The sequence below is a fragment of the Vipera berus genome, assembly GCF_964194415.1.
Source record: "Vipera berus genome assembly, chromosome: 2".
NCBI classification, from domain to species: Eukaryota; Metazoa; Chordata; class Lepidosauria; order Squamata; family Viperidae; genus Vipera; species Vipera berus.
In genome coordinates this window covers 2,242,014-2,261,291 of record NC_138203.1, presented here as the reverse complement: position 1 = coordinate 2,261,291, position 19,278 = coordinate 2,242,014, and the positions used below count along the sequence as shown (strand labels likewise).

Below are 19,278 nucleotides of genomic sequence, written 5' to 3'. Positions count from 1 at the left end.
ATGCCTGCATGTGAGAGAGAAATAAAATAAAAGCAAACAAGCTAGCATTACATAACTAAAACAGAAGAAGGACTAGGGGCTAGGAGTAGAGTTAGAACTAGAATGAGAACGAGAGAACGAGAACAAAGAGCAGCCCCTCGTGCAGAGGTATTTATGGGGGGTCTTGGTCCCTCCCTGACCATAAAACTCTCTCGCCAATGGGGCTGTTGGGTCTGAGACCCTTGGCTCATCAGTGGAAGCAAAGAAGCCTCTTTGCCTCCATCTGATGACCCTTTTGGGGAACTGCCAATGGCTGGCACTAAACATCTAACAATTCCCCTTCTTGCCAGCCAATGACAGGGACCAGTGAATGTATGTGAGGGGCGAGCAGGTGTCATAGACATGCATAAAAACATTCAGAAGGCCAAACACAAACGCTTACACAGAAGGTTGTGCCGGTCAATGGGAACAGGCTTGGTAAACAGATCAGCTATCTGGTCAGCTGTGTTACAGTGCTCAACATGTATAAAACCCTTTTTGGTAAGCTGCCTGACATTTTTATAGCGTATGTCTATATGGCGAGATCTGGAGCCTACTGCATAAGCCTCCGAGATTGCAATTGCGGCAGTGTTGTCCTCTAGAATTTGGATGGGCAGAGGGGGAGATGCCCAGATGCTTGTTATCAGCTCATTGAACCAAGTCAAATCATTGGCCGTGTCTGACAGGCTGGCATATTCAGCCTCAGCCGTGGAGCAAGAAATAAATTTTTGCTGCCTAACATGCCAATGTATTGGGCAGCCATTTAGCAATATGAGGAAACCAGAAGTGCTCCGTCTAGTTTTGGTGTCGCCAGCCCAGTCTGCGTCTGAGTAAGCGGAGAGCTGGGCCGTCTTCCCCTTCTCTGGTTCTAGCATAAGGAGGGCATCAGCTGTGCCCTTAAGGTATCTAAGCACCCTTTTGACAGCAGTCCAGTGGAATTCCTTTGGGTGTTCCACGTGCCTGGACAATAGATTCACAGCTAAAGCTATGTCAGGTCTGATCCAATTGCTGATGTATAGCAAGGAGCCAATCACAGATCTGTAAAGCGTGTTATCTGTGAACTCAGGACCGTCCTTATGGGAGTGGTTGTAAAAGTCGCATTGCATTGGGCTATGCGTAGGATTAGATTCTGTCATTTTGCATTTGGCCAGTAATTCCTCTATCTTTTCTTTTTGAGATAGAGCGAACCCCCCCTTAGTGGCCAAAATATGCACACCCAAGTACTTGTCAACCCGCCCCAAAGACTTCAGAGTAAACTTTTCTTCCAGGGCCTTGGCAAATTCATCACACCCTTCCTTGTCAGGTCCTACATATAATAGGTCGTCCACATAAACCAGGGGTCCTCAAACTTTTTAAACAGGGGGCCAGTTCACGATCTTTCAGACCGTTGGGGGGCCGGACTATAGTTAAAAAAAACTATGAACAAATACCTATGCACACTGCATATATCTTATTTTGAAGTAAAGAAACAAAACGGGAATAAATACAATATTTAAAATGAAGAACAAGTAAAGTTAAATCAACAAACTTTCCAGTATTTCAATGGGAACTATGGGGCTGCTTTTGGCTAATGAGATGGTCAATGTCCGGTTCCATATTTGTCACTGCTAGTCATAACAAGTGATGCAAGTGTTCATCCGTTAGTCTAGATCTGGTTGGAGATTTCAGATGTTTCATTCTGGAAAAGTCTGTTCACAGACATAAGTGCTGCCAAAGATGGTTGCCATTTTAAGTGCATGGTTCCTGAGATGAGGATATGTCTCAGAGGGGAGAGATGCATAGAAACTATGAAGGCTGCTTGACTTGAATGCGTCTTTCAGAGAGTCACAATTCTGCAGTTCAGCCAGTTCCATTTGGTAAATTGTATCCACATTTTCAATGTCAATAGAAAATGGGTTATGGAAAAGCTGTATGTCCTGTTCATGGAGATGAAGCTCTTTAAATCTAAATTGGAAGTCCTTTTGCAATTTTTCCAGTGAATCCACACATGTTTTGTTTGGGAATGCAACCAATGGTTTTTCCGCTAACAGATTTTGAGTTGTGGGGAGATGGCAGAAGTTTTCCTCCTTCACTTGTTTGATGAGGAGGCCTAATTTTACTTCAAATGCTTTGGCATGTGATTGCATATCACAGATGAGCTTCCCTTTTCCTTGAAGTTGCACATTGAAACTGTTGAGTAGCTCTGTTACATCTGTTAGAAAGGCAAGGTGCCATTTCCATTCTGCATCATTGAGCTCTGGTACTTCTTTGTTTTTTGAAAGCAGAAAAGCTGTAATCTGTGGAAGTAGATGCACCTGACCATAAGACGCACCCAGTTTTTAGAGCAGGAAAACAAGAAAAAAAATATTCTGAACCAAATAGCACCAGTATACTAAAACAGGGCTTTTCAACCTTTTCATCCATTGTACCACTTTTAGGACAAGGCAATGTCCGAGTACCACCAGTCACCCAGCAACGTGTCAAAAACTTGACACCCCCCCTAAAAAAGGAAAAAAATGATAAAGTACAGGTAGTCCTCAACTTACAATGATTCACTTAGTGACCGTTCAAAGTTACGACACTGAAAAAAGTGACTTATGACCATTTTTCACATTTATGACCGTTGCAGCATCCCCAGGGTCATGTGATTTACATTCAGATGCTTGGCAATCGATTCATATTTATGATGGTCACATTGTTCCAGGGTCATGTGATTGCCTTTTGCAACCTTCTGACAAGCAAAGTTAGTGGGGAAACCAGATTCACTTAACAATCATGTTACTAATTTAATTTCTCTCTCTCCTTCTCTTTCTCTCCCTCTCTCCCCCTCCCTCTTTCTTTCTCCTCTCCTTCTTTCTCTCTCTCCCTTTCCTTCTTTCCCTATTTTTCTCTTTCCCTCTATTTCTCCCTCTTTCTCTCTCTCCGTTTCCCTCCCTTTCTTTCTCCTCCCTCTCTATTTTTCTCTTTCCCTCTATTTCTCCCTCTTCCTCTATTTCCCTCCCTCTTTCTTTCTCCTTGTCTCTCTCCCTTTCTTTCTCTCCCTCTTTCCCTCTCCCTCTTTCTCTCTCCCTCTATTTCCCTCCCTTTCTTTCTCCTCTCTCTCCCTTTCTCTCCCTCTCTATTTTTCTCTTTCCCTCTCTTTCTCTCTCTCCGTTTCCCTCCTTTTCTCCTTCTCCCTCTCTATTTTTCTCTTTCCCTCCCTTTCTTTCTCCTTCTCTCTCCCTTTCTTTCTCTGCCTCTTTCCCTCTCCCTCTTTCTCTCTCTCCCTCTATTTCCCTCCCTTTCTTTCTCCTTCTCTCTCTCCCTCTTTCTCTCCCTCTCTATTTTTCTCTTTCCCTCTATTTCTCCCTCTTCCTCTGTTTCCCTCCCTCTTTAATTTTCCTTCTCTCTCTCTATTTTTCTCTTTCTCCCTCTCCCTCCCTCCCTCTCCCATTGTCCCTTCCTTCTTTCCTCCTTCCCTCCCTCTTTGTCCTTCCCTCTCCGCGTTAGAGCAGTACCTACGGAGGCAGCCCTGCGGCCCGGCTTTCTCTTGCAGAAGGCAGGCTGAAACGGAGCAAGGAATGCGAATCGCCCGATCTCGCGCTCCTGCGATCTCCTCTGCTCGGTTTCAGTTTCTTTTGCTACAAGACAAAGCAGGCTGAAACGGAGCGAGGGAATCTCCCTTGCTTTGTTTCAGCCTGCTTTCTCTTGTAGCAAGTGAAGCTGAACCCGAGCAGAGGAGATCGCAGGAGCGCGAGATCGAGCGATTCGCATTCCTTGCTCCGTTTCAGCCTGCCTTCTGCAAGAGAAAGCCGGGCCGCAGGGAGATCGCAGGAGCCAATTGCAATCTCCCTTGCTTTCACTTGCGGAGGTTGGGGCTGGCCATACGGATCTGGCCATACGGATGTCCTGAGACAAAAACACCCGGCGGGCCGGGTAAATGCGCTCCGCGGGCCACTTGTGGCCCACGGGCCGTAGTTTGAGGACCCCTGACATAAACTAACACCCGTTCTGTGGTACCCTTGGAATTGCGTGTGAAAACACATTCATCTGCATGAGATGTGGTGAAACCAACTTGTTCTAAACTCTTTCTAAGACAGTCATACCATAATTTCCCTGACTGCTTGAGACCATATAACCCTTTGTGGAGCAACCATGTATTTCCCCCTTCTTGCTGGTAGCCAGGAGGAGCCCTCACGTAGATCTGCCGGTCCAAGTTGGCGTGGAGGTAAGCCGTCTGAATGTCGAATTGGAAGACTTCTTCTCCCAGAGCGGCTGCAGTCACGAGGGCGGCCTTGACGCTCTCTGCGCGGACGGTTGGAGAGTACGTCTCGGCGTAGTCTTCCATATAGCGCTGAGCGAAGCCCTGGGCTACTAAACGGGCTTTATATAGGTAGAGGCCATTGGCAAGTGGTTTGGCTTTGTAAACCCACCTTGTGCCAATGACTTTCCTCTCCTTTGGTGGTTGCTGGGGGGTGAAGACTTTGAGTTTCTTTAAGCTCTGCATCTCCTTCTCCATTGCGAGCTGCCATTTCTCCTGCTCTTCGATGGGCAGCTCCTGGATGTCAGAGAAGGATTTTGGGGTGACCACAACGCTGTTGACAGACGCGATGTGGCCAATGTCAATTCTCTTTGGCGGGACCCCTTTGTTGGACCGCTTTGACCTCCTTACCTTCTGCCACTCACCGCTCTTTTCTTCCGTGGGTCTCTGAGGCGTCGCTGGGGGTGAAGATGGCGTGTCTTCCTCCATGGGACTGGACGCATCTTCGTCTTGTTCCTCACTTTCGTCGGTGGCAGGGTATGTGGTCGTCTCAGGTGATGTCGTGGTCGGTGTGCCTTTGCTGGGTCGGTTGGCATATGGGCTCAGATCATTTGAGTGGATCTGGGCCCAATTGGAATCCTCTTCGAAAGAGGCAGATTGGGAAGTCACAGGCCTGCCCCCTTCTCCCAGGAAACGATAGGCCTTGGAGCCAGGAGCATAGCCCAAGAACCTTAGTCTCTGGGAAACAGATCTCCCCTTCTTCCGCAGCTGCTTGGGGATGTGCACCCATGCATAGGAACCAAACACACGCAAATGTGCCAGATTTGGTTTCCTACCGTGAACCAGGAAATATGGGGTCTGGTTCACAACACTGCTCCAGGTGCGGTTTAAGGTGTAATTGGCATAGTGGATTGCCTCTCCCCAGTATGATTCTGCGACATTAGCGTCCGCAATCAGACTACGCATCATGGTTTGCAGGATTCCATTTCTTTTCTCAGCTACACCATTTTGAGAAGGGGTGAATGGTGCAGTAAGAAAATGGCGGATGCCCTTACGCCTTACCCAGTCCTGGAACTTTCGGGACATGAACTCAGCCCCGTGATCGCTCTGCAGTTGTGCGATCTTGGTCTTGTACTGGGTCTCTACGAAGTTGTACAGTGACTTTATGGCGTCAAAGGCTTCAGATTTTTCTGTGAGGGTATACACGTGCCCGTATCGTGAAAAATCATCAACGGCAGTGAGAAAATACTTTTTTTTCCTTAGGGATGGTGTAAAAGGCCCAACCAAATCAACATGTACTAGTTGGTATGGGTAGTGAGCCTTACGCAATGACACCTTTGGGGTAGGGGCAGCCTTCCTCTTTGTTTTCTTGCAAATGGCACAGTCCAGAAACACGTCACAGTCCTTGAGCTGGACTCCCTCAGCAAATTCTCCCATCTTTTTAACTACAGGGAAGCTTGCATGTCCTAGCCTTCTGTGCATGATGTGGGCGCACTTATCGTGAAGCGCCTTCCCCACTGACACCCTCTTGGCTCTAGTTGCTTTGAGTGGTGCTGTAGGTGCCTGCTGAGATTCAGGCTCCTTGCCCACACTGCCCTTGGAAAGCCTTGGGGCAGGCTGTGGTGGCTTGGGAGAAAAATATGGTAAGCCATTTATGATGGTAATATTTCCAATGACCCTCTGGTCCCGGGTGACATGACCTCCCCCCTTGCGAAATAAAACTTCCACTTTGTCATCGTCACATAGTTTGGTGATGCTTAATAGGTTGTTGGCAATGGAAGGAGCATGCAAAACACCTTCAACTTTTCCAAGTCCAGGTACAGAAACAAACCCCTCCCCAACAACTGAAGCAGTATCACTGTTTGCCACTTTGACAGATGAGTTAATTTTCTTTAACCTTTTAAAACCTTGACTCATATTAGTAATGTGAGAAGAAGCTCCAGAGTCCAGTAACCATAAGTCAGTGGAGCTATCAGCCTTTGTTGTGGGGGTGAGGGAACAAGTATGCAGAAAATTTCCCTTGCCCCTGCCACGCCCCCTTCCTTGCCCCTTGCCCCTTACTTGATTGGGACCACGTTTAGGGGCTTGATGTTGATGGGGGCAGTCTTTCTTGAGGTGCTCCTCAGAGCCACAGATGAAGCACTTAAGTAAAGCATTAATTTGCTCTGAGTTGTGGCGCCCCCTTCTGGCTTGCTGAGTGGTGACTCTGGCGTATTCTCCAGCATCCCGTCTCCTCCTATCCTCTTCGATGAGTCTCCCTGTGAGATAGGACAGATTTATGTCTTCCCTTTTGACCGCTTCGAGTGAAACAATGAAATTGCTCCAACTCCTGTCTAGGGAAGCAAAAATGATCGCGACCATGTTCACATCAGTTACAGGAAAATCTCTGGACATCAATTCTGCCCTGAGTGCCTTTAATTTTGCAAGATGTTCAGGCATGCTGGCACCAAACCTCAGTTTGGTTGAATAAAGCTCAGTTGTATGTCTGGTGACAGAACCAATGGTATCGCTGTTGAATAAATTGTATAGTAGCTGCCAAACTTGAGCAGCTCTGAGTCCTGCTGGGATGCTGGAGAACAAGTTATTATCCAGCGAACTGAGCAGACCAGAGTAAGCTTGCAAATGTCGCCATTCTTCTTGACGTCCCCATGGGGGAGGGGGTGGTTTCTGAACCATTTGTAGAGTCCCATTCTTTAAGAGATATACCTGTATATCTTTACTCCTACTATTGTAATTTTCTCCTCCCAGTTGTAGCTTTTTAAAGTCGCTTGGAAGATTTGCCGCTGGAAAAAAAATCCCTCTCAGAGCCATTTTCAAAGATCTCTGAAATGTCCATCGACATAAAAGGGAAAGGGGTCCCTCTAGTGGTCGAGGAGGGAATTTTTTCTTGATTATTTAGTAACTCCAAATGGGCGTGCCCGGAAACCATGTGATCTGGGGGAGGGCGTTGTTCAGGATTTCTCCTTTCTTCCCATGAGGCATTGGGGGGGGCGGAGCCCAGATTTGCCGGGTTGCAGCTGCTGCAATGGTTCCTTTTGGGAATTGCAAGCACATGGATTTTCAGCATTGCCTGATTTGCTTTGCCATCGCTGGTCCTGAAGACCTGAAGAGAAGGTAGGAGGCCGCGGGGGCTGATCGTTGGGAGGCTCCAGGCTGGACCCCCCCTGGCAGTTGGGCCCTGGGGAGAGAATAGGAGGCCTGGGGGGGGGGCTGGGCACCCCCGATGCTGGGGCCGCTGTCTTGCTGGCCTCTAAGGCTGTGGCCAGGGCTTGCATGGCTGTCTGAAGTGCCATTGTAACAGTTTTGGCTGGACAGACATCATTGTCATCATTGGACTTTAGGCTTTGTGGTGGGGAGAACTGAGGAATTTGCATGCTGCTTTGGCCGGATGCCAGGGATTGCATACTATTTCTGCTGGATGCCAGGGATTGCATGCTATTTCGGCTGGATGCCAGGGATTGCTGGCTTTCCAGGCTTAAAAGAGGTTTGTCTTTGTTAGACCGTGTGGGCTTATTGGGGGCCGCCATCTTGTTTCCTGTGCCAGACCATGTGGGCGGAGCCATCTTGTTTCCACTTGCCCCAGGAAGCTGTAGCTCACAGCTGGGCGGGGGGGTTCGCGCCAAAAGCCCTGGGGTCCCGGGGTCACTAAGGGTGGCGGGCGCCATATTTGGAGGCCTCGTGGTCGTTAGGGAAAGGCTCACCAGGGGTTCTGAGGCTTTCTGAGCTGTTTCCCGGGCTGCCTTCCCCCTCCCCTGCATTGCAAAGATCTCTTTAAGCAGCTCTTCACGTTCCTGTGCAGTCAGCTTACTCACGCGGCGTTTGGTTTCAGCCAGGTCCGTCTCTGCAGCATCTGAGCAGTCTTGGGCAGTCTGCAAGCCTTCTATGCTCTCCTCTGTGGCATTCAGTTGTAAAGAGACATGTGAAGGGGTCCTAGACGCTCTGCTGGATCCTCTGACGGAATGAAGGTCATTTGTGCTCTCATCTGCAGCTGAGATTGCTTCAGGGACTGAAGACTTGGATGTAGGCAGGGACGCCGTCTTTGATCGATGACTTCTGGTCACGATAGGAGAAGTCCTGCCATCCGTTATAAATAGATTTGAGCCGGGTCTTCCAGACATCTTGTTGTATAGATCCTGGCTGGCTTGGAAGCATTCCTTTAAACCAGCCTCTGGCTACCAACTTGTGAGGTGATCTCACGATGAATCGTTAAAGGTGCTTCCAAGTAAAGGCATCACGCAGAGATGCAATCATATTAGCTTTATTCAATGATAGATCAGAGAGAAAGAAATACATGGCATGAAAGCATTCATGCCTGCATGTGAGAGAGAAATAAAATAAAAGCAAACAAGCTAGCATTACATAACTAAAACAGAAGAAGGACTAGGGGCTAGGAGTAGAGTTAGAACTAGAATGAGAACGAGAGAACGAGAACAAAGAGCAGCCCCTCGTGCAGAGGTATTTATGGGGGGTCTTGGTCCCTCCCTGACCATAAAACTCTCTCGCCAATGGGGCTGTTGGGTCTGAGACCCTTGGCTCATCAGTGGAAGCAAAGAAGCCTCTTTGCCTCCATCTGATGACCTTTTTAGGGAACTGCCAATGGCTGGCACTAAACATCTAACAGGTCAGGGGTCCCCGGCCCCTGCAGCCCCATTGGCGAGAGAGTTTTATGGTTAGGGAGGGGCTGAGACCCCCCATAAATACCTCTGCTCAATGGGCTGCTCTTTGTTCTGTTCTAGTTATGCTATGCTTGCTTGCTCTCTGTTCTTTTGTTCTCTCTCTCACATAGGCATGGATGCCTCCATGCCAAGTAATTCTTTCTCTCTAATCTATCGTTGAATAAAGCTTCATATGATTGCATCTCTGCGTTCTGCCTTTCACTTGGAAGCACCTTAACGATCCATCGACCTCGTGAGGCCATCTCACATGGTAGATGGTATCAAAAGCCGCTGAGAGATCTAATAAGACCAGGATAGAGGAGTAACCCCTGTCCCGGGCCCGCCAGAGATCATTCACCAGCGCGACCAATGCCGTCTCCGTGCTATACCCGGGCCTGAAACCCGATTGGTACGGATCCAGATACTCAGTTTCCTCCAGGACCAAAGGGAGTTGCCGTGCCACCACGCTCTCAATGACTTTCGCAAGAAAGCGAAGGTTGGAGACAGGACAAAAGTTGTTTAAAATAGCTGGATCCAATGCAGGTTTCTTAAGGAGGGGCCTTACTACCGCCTCTTTCAGGGCGGCAGGGAAGTAACCTTCACTCAGTGAGGCATTGATAACTGCTAGGATCCAGCCTCGTGTAACCTCTCGAGACGCATACACCAGCCACGAGGGACACGGGTCCAATAAACACGTGGCGGCACTTAATTTCCCCATGATCCTGTCCACTTCATCTGGAGTCACAGGATCAAACTCTTCCCAAGTGTTCTCGGCCAAACTCATCGTTTTCCTCTCGTCAGATACTGCCCAGTCAGAGTCCAGACCAGCCCGAATCTGAGCAATTTTGTCCACCAGATATTTACTAAATTCCTCGGCCCGTCCTCATAAGGGGTCCTCTCCTGACCCTTGATTTAAAAGGGAGCGGACCACTCTGAACAGGTCGGCCGGGCGGTTGTCTGCAGACGCAATGAGGGTGGTGAAGTAAGTGCGCTTTGCCACCTCCATTGCCACAAGATAAGATCTAGAAAAGGATCTTAACTGTGTTCGGTCAGACTCGGACCGTCGTAGCCACCCCCTGGGTCACGTGATCAAAATCCAGACGCCCCGCAACTGACCCACATTTGTGAGAGTCGCGGTGTTCCTGGGGTCATGGCCTCCGGCAAGCCTCTAACGAGCAAAGTCCGTGGGGAAGCCAGATGCACTTGGCAACCGTGTGACTAACGTAACAACTGCAGGGAGGGATTCAACTAACAACCAGGGCAGGAAAGGTCGTAAAATGGGGCAAAACCTCGCTGGACACGTCTCCCTTAGCCACAGACGCTTGGGGTTCAACTGTGGCTGTCGTTAAGTCAAGGGCTGCCCGTATTCTCCTCCTCTGTTGGTAAACTAGCAAGCTTTGCCGGGCTAAACGTGGTTTCCAAACTGGCGGGAAAGCCACGAAACCTCAACGCAACCCAGAGAAAAGGGAGACACACGAGAGCCGGGCAGCCTCCCTGACCACACACACACAGACACACACACACACCGGGGTCCACCCAAGGCCATCCTCCCCGGCCAAGAGTGGCCGAGGGAAAGCAACTCACCCTTTGGTGGGACTCGCTTGGGTGTCCGACATGTAGATGCACTTCCGCTTGGGCGGGGCGTCCTCCTCTTCCTCGGAGGAGCTCTCCACCGTGAGATCGATGACGTCCACCTTCTTCTTGCTGGTGTCGCCGGCGGGGCTGGAGCCCCGTTTGCCCATCGTGGCGGCTCCCGGAGCGTGCAGAACTGAGGGGGAAAGACAGCAGTGGCCGTTGAACCCGGCTGACTCGGCCTTCCGTCCTTCTGTGGTTGGTAAGAGGAGGACCCAGATCATTCCTCCCTCCCTCCCTCCCTTCCTTTTCCTTCCTCCCTCTGAAGGCGCAGTGGTTAGAATGCAGTTATTGCAGGCTGACTCTGCCCACAGCCTGGAGTTCGATCCTGATGGGGCTCCAGGTTGACTCAGCCGTCCGTCTTTCCGAGGTCGGTAAAAGGAGGACCCAGATCCATCCATCCATCCTTCCTTCCTCCCTCCCTGCTGGTGTAGTGGTTAGAATGCAGTTATTCCTTCCTTCCTTCCCTCCTTCTTTTTTTCCTTCTCACGTAACCTCACCGGTTTCAACTCCAAAGGCCCAGTGGGAAGACTCCCTCCCACATCTGCCTCTGCTCACCTTGCTGTCTGCTTCTGGAAGGGTGTGTTATGGTCTCTTGTCGCTGACAAAAGCTGGAGGAGTACCAAGGTCAGCCCAGATCAGCGGGGGTAACTTTCCCAGGCCAAAGTGCATGTGTGGGTGTGGGGGGGGGGAAGAGAACAATCCCTACAAGTTACTTACTTTCTATTTTGGGGCACTGCGGGCTAACAACTTTCAAGGGCTCCTTCTTCGGCCTCATGGGGCACCAGGAACCGTCCTCCTGGAACTTGATCTCGTCCACATCCGAACATTCGTTCAGAATTTCCATGAAGAGCCTAGGAGACAACATTCAACGCTACCATCCCGTTTCCACCAACCCTCCCGATGCTTTCCTTAGGCTTTCCTGCCTGAGCAGGGGGTTGGACTAGACCACAGGTCGGCAACCTGCGGCTCCGGAGCCGCATGCGGCTCCTTGAGCCGTCTCTTGCGGCTCCCAGCCGCCCGGTGCGCGCGCACCTCTTCCAACGGGCAGTGGTGCGCGCGCACCTCTCCAAATGGAGAGTGGCACCGCCCGTTTGGAGAGGTGCACGCGCACCTCCCCGAACGGGCGGAGGTGCGCGCGCACCTCCCCAAACCTTTGGAGAGGTGCGCGCGTACCTCCGCGCGAATGGGCAGCGGTGCCGCTCTTTCAGGAAGCTGCCGCGGCCCGTCTGTGAAGCTGCCGAAAGCGGCAGCTTAGCAGACGGGCCGCGGCAGCTTCCTCAAAGAGCGGCGCCCCTGCCCATTCCGAGAGGTGCGCGCGCACCTCTCCGAACGACCGGAGTTGCGCGCGCACCTCCCCAAACCTTTGGGGAGGTGCGCGCGTACCTCCGCGCGAAGGGGCAGCGGTGCTGCTCTTTGAGGAAGCTGCCGCGGCCCGTCTCTGAAGCTGCCGAAAGCGGCAGCTTAGCAGACGGGCCGCGGCAGCTTCCTCAAAGAGCGGCGCCCCTGCCCATTCCGAGAGGTGCGCGCGCACCTCTCCGAACGACCGGAGTTGCGCGCGCACCTCCCCAAACCTTTGGGGAGGTGCACGCGTACCTCCGCGCGAAGGGGCAGCGGTGCCGCTCTTTGAGGAAGCTGCCGCTTTCGGCAGCTTCCTCAAAGAGCGGCGCCGCTGCCCCTTCGCGCGGAGGTACGCGCGCACCTCCCCAAAGGTTTGGGGAGGTGCGCGCGCAACTCCGGTCGTTCGGAGAGGTGCGCGCGCACCTCTCGGAATGGGCAGGGGCGCCTCTCTTTTTGAGGAAGTTGAGACGGGCCGCGGCAGCTTCCTCAAAGAGCGGCACCGCTGCCCATTCGCGCGGAGGTACGCGCGCACCTCCGGTCGTTCGGAGAGGTGCGCGCGCACCTCTCGGAATGGGCAGGGGCGCCGCTCTTTGAGGAAGCTGCCACGGCCCGTCTGCAAAGCTGCCGAAAGCGGCAGCTTTGCAGACGGGCCGTCGCCGTCGGGCAACCGGGAACCGGTTCCATCTCATTTTTTAAAAAATGGCAGCGCGTGCGTCCGCGCATGCGCAAAAAACCTTTTTGCGCATGCGCGTGCATGGACACACGCACGCGGCTCCCTCTTTTTTTAATTTGTGATGGAACCGGTTCCCAGTGGCTCTTTTTCTTTTTTAGGTTGCCGACCCCTGGACTAGACGACCTCCACGGTCCCTTTCCAACGATTCTGTTCTATTCTTTTCTCCGTTCTATCCTTTCTCCAGTCTCTTCCATTCTAATTCTATCCCATTCCATATTTTCTATCCTATCCTATCCCATTTTACTCCATTCCATTTTCTATTCTGTTCTGTTCCGTTTTCTGTTCTGTTGTTCTGTTCTATTCCATATTCTATTCTGTTCCATATTTTCTATCCTATCCTCTCCCATTCTATTCCATATTCCCATATGCCATCAACTATTACATGTGCGGCCTTGGAAGGGACGAGGCCTTATCCCACTTCTTACCCATCCAGGATGAGGTTCTCATACATGGCTTTCTTATCGCAGACCGGACAGATCCAGGTCGGCTTCTTCTCGTTCATTTGAAGATAGAGAGCGGCGTCAAAGCACTGCAGGTGAGTGCAAGTCCCAGCCCGGCAGGGGATGGTCAGCCTCATTTTCCCCAGCTGGAGACCCGGGGGGGGGGGGCAAAGAGAGAGAGATAGGAAGGGGGGGGGAGAGAAGAAATTCCATTTTCAGGAAAGGAAACGGGAGGCCTTCGTTTGGAACAAGGGGTCAAACCCCTCCCGAGGCAAGGATCTGAATTAGAGCATCTCCTGCAGACCAGGGTGTATGTGTGTGTGTGTATGTGTGTGTGTTCCTGCCATTGCACAAACATGAACATGATTATTGGAGCAACTTTTTGCAAACCTTGGCTATTTTAAGAAGGGTGGAGCCTTCAACGCCGAGAATTCCCCCAACTGGCCAAATAACAAATTGTAACGAGGATTCGGCGAGCGGGTTGTCTTGTTGTCGACGACGAACTTGCAAGATTGCCAAGCAACTTGGGAGGTGGGCGGACGTCGATTCCCCAGGGGAATTCTGGGAAGGGAAGTCCACCCATCTTAAAAGTCGTCAAGGCTGAGAGAGAAACTGTGCTGTTGAAATGCTCTCGTAAAGAATACTTTTTCACCCCACCCCACTCAGCATTCAGGTAATTTAAAATTATTATACAAAACTCGGAGGGGGAAAAAAAAGGAGTTCAAACTTTTGCAGGTCTTTTAAGTGTACAGGTAGCTCCTCGCTTTTGTCCACAAGGGAGTCCAACATTTCTGTTGTTCAGTGAGATATTTAAGTGAGCCTCGCCCCATTTTACGACTTTCCTTGCCACGGTTCTTAACTGAATCGCCACAGCTGATTAGATGGTGTGGCTACATGGTGTTGGGCTCTGCCACTGACTTGGCTTGTCAGAAGGGCGATCCCGTGACCCTGGGACACGGCCAAGGTCATAACTATGAACCAGTTGATCACATGACCACGAGCTTGCTGCAACCATCGCAAGCGTGAAACGCTCACAGGTCACATTTTAAAGTGCCGTTGTAACTCTGAACGGTCGCTAAACGAAACGTAAGTGGAGAAGTACCTGTGCTTTAAACCTAACCCCCCTTTCTCAAGCTCTTCTCTTACAAATTAAGTGTCAGAATCAATTTATATCCCATTCATAAAACTATCTGTATGTTTCTAAGGTCTTGTACCTCCCCCTGGATTCTGCCATTTTCCAAGGAGGAGAAGAGAGGATGTGTATTCAGACTGCCGGGAGGCTGTCTTCAAAGACCAGGGGAAGAACCTTTGAACTGAGAACAACAAAGGAAGGGGGGGGGAAAGAGATCTGGTTTGTATCTCCGATTAGAATCTCTAAAGGAAGAGAGCAATTGTCATGAAGACACGAGAGTTCCCTCTTTCCCATGGAAGGATTTGACACCTGAATTTTAAATGACACAGGACAAAAAAGATGGCTTGGAGGGAGGGGGTTTGACCCGGGGACTCTTTAAAAAAGCACCAAACTGTAACAATGCCAGATCCTGTCTTGTATTTCCACAACCGATCATGTCTTAGTAAAAACTCCTTTTGGACAAGTCCTGGCTCCAAGAGTTCTTTATTTTCCTAAGATGTGGATTGGGGTGGGTTCTCACATTAAGTCCAATCCACTGATCGTCTTTGTTACTCTTCCTTGCGGTCTTTCTCCATCTTTCTCGCAGTGTGTTGTCTGAGGAGGGTTGAACAACACAGGAGAGAAGGAATTATTACTCCCTGTGAATTAAACTTTATTCTTGGGGCAGCCTAAGCCTAGCCTTGCAGCTATGCTGGTTTATGCTGAGCCTGTCACCATACAGAATTCCAAAATCCTTTTTGCTAATACGATTACTAGACGTAGGTGTCCGCCCTACTCCAAATGGGCCTTCAATTTCCTTTCCCGGAATGGAAACCTTTTTATCTTATTCGGTATCAAATTACATTTTCCCACTGATTTATTTCACTTTCGTTTTATCCTGGCTTGATCAGGGCAGAGATTCCTCTACTGATGAACTTGGAAGCTACACACTTTCAGGCAACTCCTGAAAATGCCAGGAGGTGTGCTGTAAATCAAGAGGTCTCCAGCTTTTCTCGGTTGACGGACTGGAGGGAAAAAGGAAGGGGAAGCATTTTATGTGCGCGTGCGCACACATACACAAGCGGGGGCCACGGGCACGCACGACGCAAACGGGGCGTCCACGTGACACTCGCTAGCACCCCATTTTTTACCGCACAGGCACTAGCACCGTCCCGTTTTTGCTCTGTTGTACCCTGTTTTCACGCCGCGCGGCACCCCCATTTGCATAGTGGTGCGAGTGGGGGTGAGTGCGTGCACTGGTCAGCCTGTTCCGCAGCCTGGTGGCCACTAGGCCACGGCCCGGTAGTGGGCCGCGGACCGCAGGTTGGGGACCCCTGTTATAGCGTGTTTTGAAGTCCAAGCAGAAAATGTACCTTCCACATAATGTTACACATAAAACTGCAGCCAGAGCAATCCAGACATTTAAGTAATGTGGCTTTACCCCCAAAGCAGAAGCTTAATTCAACAAAAAAAGAAAAACCAGAGGCTTCCTCCTAGCTTTACTCACAGGACACATCAATGATACTCGCAGGCTGGTTGTAGCAATTTCACTATCTGGGTCAGCAGTGAGTTTTTCTTTAACTGGGAGGGGGAAAAAAGACAGAAGCATTAAAAATGCAGACTGCAAATACGATCACTAATAACATACAACTGCTAATAAAAATAATGCTTTACCTGCTTATTTGAAAATCCAACATAATATTATTTAATATTAATTTAATTTAATATTAAACTCTTAAAAAAACAACGAAGCTCTGTGGTACAACGCTTGAAAATTCTGCAATCAGAATTTGGAGGCTTGGCAACTGGCATGTCTTTACGACGGTTGCAGTGCCCGGGGTGGGGGAGTGTCACGTGATCCCCTTTTGCGACCTTCTGACAAAGTCAATGGGGGGGAGCCGGATTCGTTTAACGACCGTGTTGCTAATTGAACTGCAGTGTTTCACTTAACAACTGTGGCCAGAAAGATTGCCAAATGGGGCAAAATTCACTTCACAAATGTTTCGCTTAGCAACAGAAATTTCGGCCTCTCGGTCGTAATTCAAGGACTACTTTTTATGCGCTGCCTCCAGTGTCAAATTAAGGCATCTGGAGGAATGGGTTAGCAATGGAAATTTTGGGCTAAACTGATTGTAAGCTGAAATCCACCTACCTACAGTTAACTTCTCTGCATTTTAAAGGTTGCCCGGAAACCTTTTAGCCTGTTTTTTATATTTTGTCAGCTTTCGGCTTTCTCTGAAACAAAAGCCGTCATTTTATTCTACCGATAATCTTGTAAGACGATGATGGAAATATTCACAACCGTGCGAAACTCTTTTGGTGTGGAACTACCCAAGTGTTTTCCTCCAAGGACATTGGCTGGAGAAAACTGGAGCCCAATGACAGATTCCTGAAATCAAATAAATAAAAATGCAAGTATGGCTTTACTCACTCAGCGCCCGAGAATGATCAGGGTTTCTGATGCCCTTCAATTTTAGTCTCTGGAGCAACATGGCGGACGTCAGCTGGCGCACTAGATACACGGACATTGAGTAATTCTACAGGGGGGGAAATCATAAAAGAATGAGCGAGGCCTAGTAGGTGCTGAAGAATTAACACACTCCAGGGTGTAAGGGTGCGGGTCTATACAGATGTTGTATATAGTATGTTTAAATGTGTCATGCATGCGTACACTTGGAGAGCAAGCCACTAAATTTCATTTTTAATGTGCGCTGTTGCGACCGCAGTAAAAAAAAAAAGACAATAAAGGTTATCGTTATCGCCAGCCGCATCGCCAACTTTAATCTGCAGCAGTGTTTCTCAACCTTGGCAACTTCTAAGATGGGTGGACTTCCATTCCCGGAATTCCTCAGCCAGGAGAAAAAAAAAAGGGAAAAAAAAGACTGAAAAGACAGCTTACAGTTTTACCTTTCCAATTTCAGAGGTCCAGGATATAGAAATCTGGTTTGGCACCGCAGAGGAGAGTCTAACTAACGACGTGATATTCAAGGGACGCCCAGGCCGCTTCTGTTCAATTCCGTTTTTAGGTGGAGGCGCGTAGCCCTGAAAAACACAGCATTTTCCCCGTTCTTTATTTTCCTGTAGGGATTTATTTTTAGCCGGCTTTTATTATTTTTATAAATAACTCAAGGCAGCAAATGTTATCTAATGCAGGGGTCCCCAACCCACCCAGGTCTGGGGACCAGTACCAGGCCGCGGTATGCCAGCAACCGGTCTGCACAAACAAGTAAAGTATGCAGGCAGCACACAAAACCACGCACCCTCCGGTCCGCGGAAAAACCTCTCTCTACGGAACCGGTGGTCCCTGGTGCCCAAAAGGTTGGGGGTCTCCGTCCTAAGGAATCTCTTTTGGGATATAGGCCGTGGTGTAATTTATCTAAAATTACGAAGGGGTTCGACTGACTCTCTCAGAAGCATTAAGCATGCCCTTAGTTCCTCCGAGGTATTTGCTGCAAAGCTGAGTGAAATGTATGTTCGAGTCCCACCAGGCTCAAGGTTGACTCAGCCTTCCATCCTTCCGAGGTAGGTAAAATGAGGACCCAGATTGTTGGGGGCAATTAAGCTGACTTTGTAATAATGCCGCTTGGGGTGTGTGTGTGAAAGCCCTAATAAGCAGGCATATACATAGAATGAAGGCTACTGCTAAGCTGGTAAGCCGCCCTGAGTCTTCGGAGAAGGGCGGGATATAAATGGAATTAAAATAATTAAAAAAAAAAATTCCCCTGGAGCTCCTTCCCACATTACGTAAGACGGTCCTTGTGACTCAGTGACGTGTTTGGGGGCAGCAAAAAGGCCAAAATGCCTTAAGCCATCCGGAGTTACAAGGGGATTCAAAACACCATTATCACAGGTTATAGGCAGCCCTGGAACTGTCTCCTTCTCGCCTTTTTCTTCTCAAGTAGGAAAGGAAAATTAGAACAAGAAGTGCCAAGATGTACCGTTATTTCTTGCAAATACAGGTGGCCATAGTTGAGCCCCAAACGTCTGTTGCTAAGTGAGGCAGTTGTTATATGAATTTCACCCCATCTTATGACCTTTCTTGCCACAGTTCTTTTTTTATAAAATAGTATTTTATTAATTTTCTATTTTTACAAATCATAAGTGCTTAGTAAACAACGTGTTGTCTGGGTCCATTTTTTTTACTTAATAATACACATTAAATTCCTAATCTCTACCCCTTTTTCCGGCCAATGATAAACTACATCCCATATTTAAAATTATCCTATGTCTTCTTTTTCTTTATCCTTCATTATCGGGGGTTGGCCTAGATGACCTCCAAGGTCCCTTCCAACTTTATTATTGTTAATTATTATTATCAATCTGTCCATTTCTACACAGTCCGGGGTTTTCTTGTTCATCCCTTCTTCAGGTAATGTTTCTCCCTTTTTCCAGCACTAAGCAAACGCCATTCTTACTGCTATTATTACATGCAACATTAAGTACATACTTCGTCGTATTTTTTTTCTAATATTATGCCTAAGAAAAAATAGTTCCAGTTTATAACATCTTTTCTAGCCAACTCATATCTCAATTGTATTTGCAACCGAGGCCATCTTATTATTATTATTGCCGCAGTTGTTAAGTGCAACACTGCAGTTGTTAGTAACATGGTTGTAAAGTGAATCTGGCTTTGAAACCGACTTTGTTTGTCAGAAGGTCACAACAGGGGACCCAGGGACTGTCATAAATGTGAACCAGTTGCCTAGCATCTGAATCTTGATCATGTGACCCCTGGGGATACTGCAATTGCAATGGCCGCAAGGGTGAAAAATGGTAGTTAATTTTGAACTGTCACTAAACGAATGGTTAAGTCGAGAACTTTAAGTCGCAGTTTCTGTTCACAGATTTTTTTTTGATGTATTAACTCTTCTCAGGACGGATCCAAATATTCCAGCGGACCACCTACCTCAGGGTGTCCAACCTTGGCAACTTTTTAAGGCCTGTGGACTTCAACTCCCAGCATTCCCCAGCCCGTCAGAAGTCCACAGGTCTTAAAAGATGCCAGTCTTGGACAGCCCTGATCGACAATGACGTTAAACTCAGGAGATTTAAGTACAAAGGCAAAGCAAAGTTCAGTTTTGGGCAGAGGAGCATTTTATTTATTTATTTTTAAAACACTTTTATATTTT

At 48.9% G+C, this 19,278-nt stretch overlaps 1 protein-coding gene and 1 long non-coding RNA gene across 6 annotated transcripts in view; one reads left to right on the top strand and one right to left on the bottom strand.

Moving 5' to 3' along the window:
- Positions 1-19,278, top strand: part of LOC308663138 — an 861,733-nt gene that overhangs the window by 538,973 nt on the left and 303,482 nt on the right. The gene's annotated exons all lie outside the window — the stretch shown is intronic.
- The window catches only part of PIAS2 (protein inhibitor of activated STAT 2), a 104,770-nt gene that overhangs the window by 73,501 nt on the left and 11,991 nt on the right, over positions 1-19,278 (bottom strand). For all 5 annotated transcript variants that reach the window (XM_081319264.1, XM_081319266.1, XM_081319262.1 and 2 more), the window contains exons 6-11: positions 17,057-17,191; positions 16,581-16,686; positions 15,657-15,730; positions 13,024-13,184; positions 11,245-11,378; positions 10,477-10,660 (exon numbers count right to left, since the gene is read on the bottom strand). In XM_081319264.1, the coding sequence (XP_081175390.1) occupies positions 10,477-10,660; positions 11,245-11,378; positions 13,024-13,184; positions 15,657-15,730; positions 16,581-16,686; positions 17,057-17,191 (794 nt within the window). The remainder of the gene's footprint in view (positions 1-10,476; positions 10,661-11,244; positions 11,379-13,023; positions 13,185-15,656; positions 15,731-16,580; positions 16,687-17,056; positions 17,192-19,278) is intronic.